This window comes from Aureococcus anophagefferens (genome assembly GCF_000186865.1).
Source record: "Aureococcus anophagefferens unplaced genomic scaffold AURANscaffold_17, whole genome shotgun sequence".
Taxonomy (NCBI): domain Eukaryota; class Pelagophyceae; order Pelagomonadales; family Pelagomonadaceae; genus Aureococcus; species Aureococcus anophagefferens.
In genome coordinates this window covers 747751-757650 of record NW_008705577.1, presented here as the reverse complement: position 1 = coordinate 757650, position 9900 = coordinate 747751, and the positions used below count along the sequence as shown (strand labels likewise).

At 71.2% G+C, this 9900-nt stretch overlaps 2 protein-coding genes across 2 annotated transcripts in view; one reads left to right on the top strand and one right to left on the bottom strand.

Annotated features, from left to right (window-relative positions):
- The window catches only part of AURANDRAFT_72057 (hypothetical protein), a gene marked incomplete at both ends in the record, with an annotated part of 10104 nt that extends 6319 nt beyond the window's left edge, over positions 1–3785 (top strand). Inside the window, 3 exons of the mRNA XM_009040890.1 lie at positions 128–1220; positions 1342–1835; positions 2036–3785. Coding sequence (XP_009039138.1) covers positions 128–1220; positions 1342–1835; positions 2036–3785 — 3337 coding nt within the window. The remainder of the gene's footprint in view (positions 1–127; positions 1221–1341; positions 1836–2035) is intronic.
- A 2720-nt stretch (positions 3786–6505) lies between these two features.
- On the bottom strand, positions 6506–9601 carry AURANDRAFT_65889 (hypothetical protein; the record flags this gene model as incomplete). The annotated part of the gene is made up of 7 exons (XM_009040871.1): positions 6506–7179; positions 7367–7658; positions 7936–7989; positions 8058–8630; positions 8852–8866; positions 9076–9210; positions 9341–9601. The coding sequence occupies 7 exons, from the start codon at positions 9599–9601 to the stop codon at positions 6506–6508; spliced, it is 2004 nt and encodes a 667-aa protein (XP_009039119.1).
- Between the last annotated feature and the right edge of the window lie 299 nt (positions 9602–9900).

The window sequence follows — 9900 nt, the reverse complement described above, 5'->3', positions numbered from 1 at the left end:
CTCGTTTCGGCTGATTCTTGGACGAGCGATCATCTCTCGGAACGGCCTCGACGCGTGGATGCTTTTTCCGGAACGCGCGCGCGCGGAATACTCACGTTGAAGCGAACTTGAATCTCTCTTTTCCCAGGCTGCCGCTCGTGACGCGGCTCGTCGCCGAGGAGTTCCTCGTGCCCGATGCGGGCGGCGGCTTCAGCACCGCGGGCTACGCGCTCGCGGACCGGGACGCGGACGCGGCGCGGGCGACGTCGCCCTACGTCTGCGTCGCGTCGCCGAAAGACGGCGTGCTCGCGTCGCTCAAGGCGAAGGACGCGGCCGCCGCGCGGCGCTGGGTCGCGGACCTCCGCGACGCCGTCGACGGCGCGGGCCGCGTCGACGCGCGGCTGACGCTCGACGACGTCGCGAGCTCGTCGCGCGTGGTCTGCGTCGTGCGCGCGGACGGGCCCACGAAGGTGCTCGAGATCTCCGAGGAGGGCGTGAGCGCGCGGACGCGCGACCGCGGCCGGGGCCGCGCGGCGGAGGCCGCGGGCGGCGACCGCGCGTTCGCGTTGAACCTCGCCGCGGCGTCCCTCTCCCTCGTGCGCTCGGGCGAGCGGCCGCCCGCGGCGCCCGCGCGCCGCGGCGCCGCGCCCGCGGCGCCGCGGCGGCCGACGCGCGAGGTCGCGCGGCTGCACGTCCGCGACGTCGGCCTCCGCTGGGCGAGCAGTGCGGCGGAGGGCACGGTGACCCTGGATTTGAGAGTTGCCCACGTCCAGGTCGACAACCTGTTGAGCGTCGCGCCGCTCTACGCCGCGGCGCTGCGGCCGCGGCGCGCGGCCGGCGGCGAGTCCGGCGAGCCCGCGGTCGTCGCGCGCGTCGTCCGGCGCACCGACGCCGGCGGCGGCGGAAACGCACCGCAGCACGCCGTCCTCTACCTCGAGCGCTTCGTCGTGCGGTGCCGCCCCGTCGACGTCTACGCGGACCACGAGCTCGCGGCGACGCTCGTCGGCTGCCACGACGACGTCGCGCGCGGGCCCGCGGGCCCGCGGCGCGTGCGCCGCCGGCGCGCCGCGGCGGCGCCGGTAGCGCCCCTCGCGGAGCGGCGGCGGCGCGAGAGCGACGCGCTCCTCGCGGGCGCGGGCCGCGCGTCCGTCTACTGCTCCGCGGCGCGCCGCGTGGAAATCGACCGCCGGTTCGGGACGTCCCGACCGAACTTTGAAATGCTCTCGCTCGGTCCCATCGACGTCGATTCGGCTGATTTTTGGACGAATCGATGGCTCTCGTTGAGTTCTCGAAGCACGGCCGAAGAGGTTGGTCCGATCACGCGCCCATTGAAGTCGGGTTGAAGATTCGAGTTCCGCGCAGGCGGTGCGGCTCCACGCGCTCGACGTGCGGCTCACGCTCAAGGGCGGCCTGACGTCGACGGGCCGCGCCGAGGTGGCCCGCGCCTTCGGGGGCACGTCCCAGGTCGACGCCGCCGCCGCCGCCGTGGGCCAGCTCGACGCGACGGCGCTCGGCGTCGACGCGCTGCTCATCGACGACGCGTACGCGGCCACCGCGGAGTCGCTCGGGCGCCGCGTCGCGCGCCACTACGCGCTCAACCTCCTGCGCCAGGTCCACCGGGTCTGCGGGTCCCTGGACCTCGTCACCAAGACGCCGCTCCACGTCGCGCGGGCCGTCGGCGGCGGGCTCGGCGACTTCTTGTGGCGGCCCGTCGAGGGCGCGGCGACGGGCTCCGCGCTCGGCTTAGCGTCGGGCGTCGCCCGGGGCACGGGGGCGCTCATCGGCGGCGTCTACGACGGGTCCCTGGGCGCCGTGAGCTCGCTGACGGCGGGCGTGGGCGCGACGGTCGCCGCGCTGTCCATGGCAGGGCAGCACAAGAGAGCGAAATTCCCAACTTCAAAGGCTCCGATCTCGGCCGTTTTCCACTCGTTTCGGCTGATTTTTGGACGAGCGATCATCTCTCGGAACGGTCTCGAAGCGTGGATGTGTTTTTCGTAACGCGCGCGCGCGGAACACTCACGTTGAAGCGACGTTGAATCACTCTTGTGCTGCCCAGGTCCATGGACTCGAACTACGTCGCGAAACGCGCGATCTCGCGCGCCGCGGAGCAGAACGCGAAGAAGGGCCGCAAGGGCGGCTCCGAGGCCGTCGCGCGCGAGGTCTACCGCGGCGCGTCCGAGCTCGGCGCGGGCATTTTCGATGGATTGACGGGGGTGGTGGTCGAGCCGTACCGCGCGGCGTCGTCCGGCGGCGACGCCGCGGCGATCGCGCGCGCGACGGCGCGCGGCCTGCTCGGCGTCGCCGTCAAGCCCGCCGTGGGGCTTTTGGACCTCGCGAACCGGGGCGTCGAGGGCGTCCGCGTCGCCGGCAAGGTCGTCCACGACACGTTCCAGGAGGCCGTCGCGACGGACGGCGCGGCCGCGGCCGCGGCCGCGCGGTCGCGCGCGGCGCCGCCGCGCGGCGGTTTGCGCGGCGGCGCCGGCGGCTGGGTGCGGCGCGCGCTGGACCTCGAGCCCCACTCGCCCTGGGCGCGCCTGTCCTTCGCGCGGCCTTTGGGGCCCCGCGGCGCCGTGACGCCGCTCGACGAGGGCGCGGCGTTCGCGCAGCAGTGCCTGAGGGTCGCGCGGCCGCACCGCCGACCGGACGGCGACGTCCGCGCGGGGCTGCGCCTCCTCTTCCACGTCAGCGTCGCGTGCGGCGACGGCGACGGCGCGTCGGCGACCGCGTGGACCGCGGCGGCCGGCGCGGCGGCGCCCGTCGCGGGCGACGGCGCCGCGCGGAGCGACCGCCGCGTCTGCGGCGCGCGCGACGGCTCCGACGACGAGGGCGACGTGCTCGTCGCCTACGTCGAGGACGCCGTCGCGGGCCTCGAGCGGCGCTGCGACGCCGTCTGGGAGGCGCGCCTCGACGACGTTGTGGGCGTCGCCGACGGCGGCGGCGGCGACGACGTCCGCGTGCTCGTCCGCGACGGGCCCGCCGACGGCGACGGCGGGCGGCGCCTCGCCATCGGCGACGCCGCCGTGGCCCTCGAGGCGCGGCTCGCGCAGCGCCTCGCGCGGCCGCTCGGCGCCGCGGCCGCGCGCGCCGCGTGCCGCCTCGCCGCGCCGCCGGAGCTCGCGGAAGCGGACGTGCGCTGGCTCGGCAACCCGCCGCCCGCGTCCGGCGCGCGGCTCGGCGACCCGCCGGCGCTCCCGGGCGCGGGCCGGCGCTACGACGTCGAGCTCCGCGCCGGCGCGCTCTTCGCGTACGACGCCGGCGGCGCCGGCGACGCGCGGCGCCTCGCGCGCGTCGCCGCGCTCGCGGGCGCCGACGCGACGCTCCTCGCCGACGACGCGCGGCGCGGCGCGACGGAGCGCCTGCCCGCGGCGCTCCGGCCCGACGAGCTCCGGCGCGCCGCGCGCTTCGAGGCCCGCGCGGGCGCGCTCGACGCCGTCCGCGTCCGCTTCGCGCCGGGCGCGCGCGCGGACTACGCCGGCGAGCGCTGGCTCCGCGACGACGGCGACCTCGACGCGCTCGTGCTCCTCTTCCCGACGGAGGGCGCCGCGCGCGCGTGGGTCGCCGCGGCCGCGGCCGCGGCCGCCGGCGCCGGCGACGCGCCCGCGGACGTCGTCGCGCTGGGCGTCGCCTGCGGCGACCTCGACGCGCCGGCCAAGGCGCGCGTCGCCGCGGCGCTCCGGGCCGCGTTCGACGACGCGCGCCGGGGGCGGCCGCCGCCGGAGCCGCCGCGGCCCGAGCAGCCGGGGCTCCGGCCCGCGCGGAAGCCGCCGGCACGGGGGCCGCTCCACCGGAGCTCGGCCTACGTGTAATGGAATCTAGTGCTCGGGGCGGTGCTCCCCTCTATGACCTAACGCATGTTCGCTTTTAGTCGTCGTGCGCATCCACGGGCCCCGGCGCAGGTAACATGAAGATGGACCCAATCACCTGCAGCGCGATGACGGTGACGGTGTATCGGACAGCAGAATAGGATGGCGCGATCAAGGGCCGAACGATTGCGAAGGCGAGAAAATCACTGAGCAAGCCCCGGATGCGGCCTTGAAACCAGGGAAATGCGGCTTCTTGAATACGTTTCCGGTTCGATTTGTAGAAGCTCATCGCGTAACAAGCTGAGAAGAGCGCGTAGATTGACGGAGCGAGCTCGGCGTCTGTGGTGTAGCGCAAGAAGAGTGTTGCGGCAAGCGGCTCGATGATTGGAAATGTGTGGTTCGAGAAGATCGAAGAGGAGAGACACTGTTGAGCGTAGATGGCGAGGACCGCGCCGTTGAAACGGACCGCCTCCGGGAGGAGGTAGCGCAGCGTAAGCGCGAGGACGATGAAGTCGACGAGTAAAACACCGACTGGTTTATGATAGTGCCGGAACCAGGAGTAGCACGATAAAGCGGCAGAAAGACAGAAGAAGGGGTAGAAAGACGGGAATGAGGAGTCATGGAAGTAGAGAGTAAGGGAGACGGCGAGCGAGGTGAGAAGCGTCCTTGCAGAAAAAGCGAAGATTCGGGCCACAATCTCACTGAAGATCCGAGCCCTGGCATCGGTGGACCCATTTGAAGCCGCGCGTCGATACCATCGCATACCTTCGACCAAGGAGCGGTGTCCCCCCCCTGGACTTGATCCACGGCAGTAGAAGTCGCCCAGACTCAGCATCGACGCGGTATGATTCTGTTCGGCGCTCAGCTTGAGGAAACCCACACCGGCGTCCTCCTCTCCTTTCGCCACTGCTGATGCGTATCCTTCTCTCTGAATCCCCAGCTCCGCGGTACGACTAGCTTCCTCAAGGAGAGTGACGCCGAGGTTCATTTGCGCCAGCGCGTCACCGCGGTCTGCGGCCATACGCCACAGCTGCTTCGCCTTCTTTTGATCGAGCTTGACGCCATTAACGCCATCCCCGTCGGCATGGAAATTGGCAAGATCAGTCATCGCGCTCACGTCGCCGAGCTCCACGGCTCGCTTGAACAATTTCGCGGCCTTCTTCCCCGATTTGATTATGCCCATTTCACCGTCGCGGTAGCACCTTGCCAAATAAGCTAGCGCTTCCGGCACATCATCATCCACGTGACGACGAATTCGAGCTAGCGTCACCGCATCGCCTGTCGGGCAAGGCGCTCGACAGAGAGGACACGGAGCATTTTGAAACCGCTTCACGCAAGAATTGCAGATCATCCGGCAGCAACAGGACATCAACGTGCGCCCCTTGACCAGATCGTTCACGTCCCAGTCCTCGTAGCAGATCGGGCACGCGGACCCGAACCGCCCCGACGTCGGCTCCGGCTCCGGCTCCGCCTCGCGCCGCGCGCGGGCGGCCTCGTGTTCGGCGGCGATGCGCGCGCGGACCTCGTCGGCGCGCGACCGGGGCGCGGGGCCGTAGAACACGGGCGGCGGCGGCGACGGCGGCGGCGACGACGGGGCGTCCGCCCGCGCCGCCTCCGCCTCCGCGCGCGCGGCCTCCGCGGCCCGCTCGGCTCGAATCTTTTTGCACGCCTCACGATGCCCTCGCTCGCGCCAATCGATGCGTTGGCACTCCGTCGAACAGTAGGCCGTCGTGCCGCAACCTTGGCAAGCTTTGGCCTTGTTGGCGCCGCAGATCGTGCAGGTCGTGCGGAGTTTGGCGTTCTTCGCCCGGGCCTTGCGTCTCTCGTACTCCAACTTTTTCGCGGCGAGTGCCTCGTCAGTGTAGGTCATCGTTCGTGGGGGTGGCGCGTATGCTCGTGGCGAAGAGGCTCGTATTGACTTGAGCGTGGCTGTTGGTCCTGCTCAAATGCGGGAGGGCGGCGGGGAGGACGACCCGCGAGTCGCCGACACCTCGACCTACCTCGAGCCTCCTCCGACGCCTCCTCCGGCTATGGCGGCCGGAATACCCGGTATGGGCAAAGCGGGACGGGTATATACCGGTATATACCGTCGGTATGGTAAATACCCGGTATATACCGGTATTTATGGAGTACTCCGACCCCTCTACGGTCTCCCAGAGCCACCGCGCGCCGTGCCGGTCCCAATGCGGCACGCACAGGCGCCTTTCCGCTGATTAGAAAGGGCGGCGCGTCGCGTGCGCCGGCTTTCAGGCGCGTGGCTCCGAGTGGGGCGAATTCGAGCACGCGCGCGCGCGCGCGCGTCGCGCGCGGCGTGGCGCGACTCGTCGCGGCCGAGCCCCTGCAGCCGCGCCGTACCCGTCTACGGGATATGGATGCCCAAAACCGAAATACCCGGTATGGGAAAACGGGCCCGGGTATATACCGGTATATACCGGTATTTTACCATACCGGTATTTACCCTCCGAAATACTCCGGCCGCCATACCTCCGGCAGCGGCCGACGCCTCTCGGCGACGTAGCCTCGACGTATGCGGAGAGATGGGGAGATGGGCCTCTCGGCGCGACCGCCCGCATGTCGACCAGCGAACTTAGGTCGCGCAGCCCCAGGGTCGTCGTCTTCGCCGCGTCCCGCGGTTGCGTTGCTCAGCTTCTTAGTATATACCTCGGACGCCGCCGGCGCCCGCCGCCGCGGGCGCGGCCGCCGCGCCGTCGCCGTCGGTCGCCTCACGCCGCGGCGGCGTCGTCGTCGCGCATGGCCTCGCCGCGCTCGGCGGCGACGTCCGCGGTGACGTCGTCGGGCGATCGCCGGTCGTCGCCGGCGCCGCGCGCCTTGGGCGTGCGCCGCGTCGACGCCGCGACCTCGGCGTCGGCGTCGGCGTCGGGGCAGGCGAGGCGGAAGAGCCGCGCGCCGCAGTCGACGACGCGCCGCGCCGCGTCGCCGCGCGCCGCGTAGGAGAGCGCGCAGCGCCGGACGCGCGCCATCCACGCGTCGACGTCCGATGGGCCGAGGCCGTGCTGCTTCATCGCGCAGATCGTCGCGTTGACGGCGACCATGGACGGCGGGTAGGCGAGGAAGGCCGGGTCCGCGAGCGCGCGCCGGCCGAGGCCGCGCGCCGTCGCCGCGATCGCCGCGCGCGTCGCGGGCGCCGCGGCTCGGCCGTCGACGAGCGCCGCGAGGAGCTCGCAGAAGGCCGCGACGGTCGGCGGGTGGATCTTCCACTCGAGCGTGCAGAGCAGGTCGAGCTCCATGAGGCGCACGTCCTCCGCGGCGAAGACGCCCTCGGACAGCGCGACGAAGTCCGCCGTCGTGATCGGCCGCGGCTCCTCGACCTTGGTCGCGAGGAAGAGGCAGGCCACGCTCAGCAGCTGGAAGTTGACGCCCGTGCAGGACTTGACGCCTGCGTAGACGCGGTCCGCCGGTTCGGCGCGTCGCGACCGAACCTCGAAACGCTCGACGCGTGAGTCTCGACGTTTCGTACGCGCGGCTTTCGAAACGCTCGACGCCTCTCGTCGCGCGCTCCGCGGCGCGCGCGCGCGCGAGATGATGAATTTTTCGAACGCGCGCGTTCGAGTCGAAGCGTGGACGCGGCGTCGCGCAGAGGTAGCGGTCGAGGAAGTTGAGCGCGCACTCCCAACACGTCTCGCTCAAAGCGAAGGACTCGGTGAGCTGCCCGTACCATGTGTAGATCTTCGTCCGCCAGTCGGCCGTCATGCCGTGGCGCTGCACCGTGGTCATGTAGTCGTGGGGGACGACGGCGTAGTCGCCCTCGGCGGCCGTCATGGACGCGAGGCGGGTCCGCACGACCTCGTCGCTCAAAAACTCGCCGGCGACGTCGTCGCCGCCGGGGGGGCTCGGGGGGCTCGCGGGGGCCCGGGCCTCGGGGGACGGGGGGCCGTCGAGCTGCATATCATTAGCCATGCACGACCACGGGCCCCGATACCGTCGCTCGAAACTCCCACGGCGATTGCACGAGTGGGCACCAATTGCGCACCGGCAAAAGATTCTGAGGATTTGGCGAGGCCCGCCGAGGTGAAATTGCCAGTAGGGTGACACAAGGTCCTGTCAAGGGGATGACGGCGAGGACAGACATAAAACACGACATAACATTGCCACAGGAAAATTAGCCGCCCGCCCCGGCCATCGCCGACCGCACGACGTCCGGCCGGTCGCAGTTCGGCGGGTCCGCGAGGCCCGGCGGCGTCTCGGCCTGCGCGGAACTCAAATCAAAACGTGCGCGTCTGAGCTCCGCGACGAGAGCGCACGGCTCGTCCAGACATCGGCCGAAGCGGCGCGGATTCGACGAGCGTTTGGAAGTGTCCCGAACCGGCGGTTGGTTCGCGCGCGGCGCTCGGCCGGCGGGTCGCGCGCCGCGCACGCGCACGCGGTCTGCGCCGGGCCCGGCAGCTCGCAGCAGCCCGACGTCCACTGGTCCTTGCGCGTGTCGAGCCAGTAGCGCGCGGTCCCGTCCCAGCCGCCGAGGTCCGCGTCGAGCGCGGCGATCGCGGCCTCGAGCGCGGCGTCGGCCTTCGCGGGCCGCTGGTCGTCGAGGAGCGCCTGGTAGGCGTGGCGCACGGGCTCGAGGGCGAGGTCGAGGCGGTGGCCGCAGCCGTGGGCCGCGACGACGCGCGGGTCGCGGGCCCAGCCCTGCGCGCAGCCCCAGCAGTCGAGCCAGCGCGGCGCGAGGCGCGGGGAGCCGCGCGCGACGAGGCGCAAAGCCGTCGGTACGCCGACCTCGTGGTGCGTGTCCCGGAAGGGCCCCGCGGCGAGGCGCGCGAGCTCGGGCCAGGCCGCCGCGGGCGCGTAGAAGAAGTCGACCCACGCCGCGCAGACCTCCGGCGAGCGCGCCGCCTGCGTGGAACTCAACCGGTGAGCCGGGACGTCGGGGCCAAAATCTCTCGCTCGGTCACATCGACGTCGATTCGGCTGGTGTTTGGACGAATCGATGGCTCTCGTCGAGTGCTCGAGGCACAGCGGACGTGTCACAACCTTCAAATACGCTCCCATTGCAGTCGAATGGAAGATGTGAGTCGCGCGCGGGGCGCCGCGGAATCGTTCGTCTCCGCGCGGACAGCACGCGCCGCGACCTGGGCAGGACAAGAGAGATTCAACGTCGCTTCAACGTGAGTGTTCCGCGCGCGCGAGTTCCGGGAAAAGCATTCACGCTTCGAGACCGTTCCGAGAGATGATCGCTCGTCCAAAAATCAGCCGAAACGAGTGGAAAACGGCCGAGAAAGGAGCCTTTGAAGTTGGGAATTTCGCTCTCTTGTCCTGCCCTGGCCGCGACGGCCCGGACGTTGTGGCCCCAGGTCCACTCGGCGTCGCCGTCGAGCGCGGCGCCCCGGAGGCAGGACCGCGCGAAGACGCGGAAGCGGTCGTCGGGCGGCGGGCCCGGCGGGCGGTTGAGCCCCGCGGCGAGGAGCCAGGGCGCCTGGGCAGCAAAAGGGTGATTCAACGTCGCTTCAGCGTGAGTGTTCCGCGCGCTTGCGTTCCGGAAAAAAAGCATCCACGCTTCGAGACCGTTCCGAGAGATGATCGCTCGTCCAAAAATCAGCCGAAACGAGTGGAAAACGGCCGAGGTCGGAGCCTTTGAAGTTGGGAATTTCGCTCTCTTTTGCTGCCCTGCAGAACGCGTCGGCGTCGAGCGCGCCGCTCGCGAGCGCCGCCGCGAAGAAATTTGGCTGGAGCCAAAAGTCCATGTGCGCGACCGCGGCGCCGCGGGGCGAAACGGGGCGGCGCCACGCGAGGCGCAGCCAGGCCGGGTCAGCCAGGCCGGGCTGCCTCTTCGCGAGCGCCGCGGCGAGCTGCGCGTAGGCGGCCATGCGCGCGTCCCGCCCGCCGCGGTCCGCGAAGAGGCAGCCCACGCGCCGCCGCTCGCACTCGGCCCGGGTCAGCGTCCGCGGCACGCCGCCGTGGAAGACGAGGTACGCGACGCCGCCGAAGTGGCGCTCGTAGCGGCGCGTCAGGTGCAGCCGCTCGGCCAGCGCCACGGTGACGACGAGCAGGACCTCGTCGAGCGTCCCGCGCGGCGCCGGCGACGACGACGCGCACCACAGGCACACTAGGATCCACGGGAGGCGGCGCGCCATCGCACCCTTCATCGTGCTACCATCATCGGGCT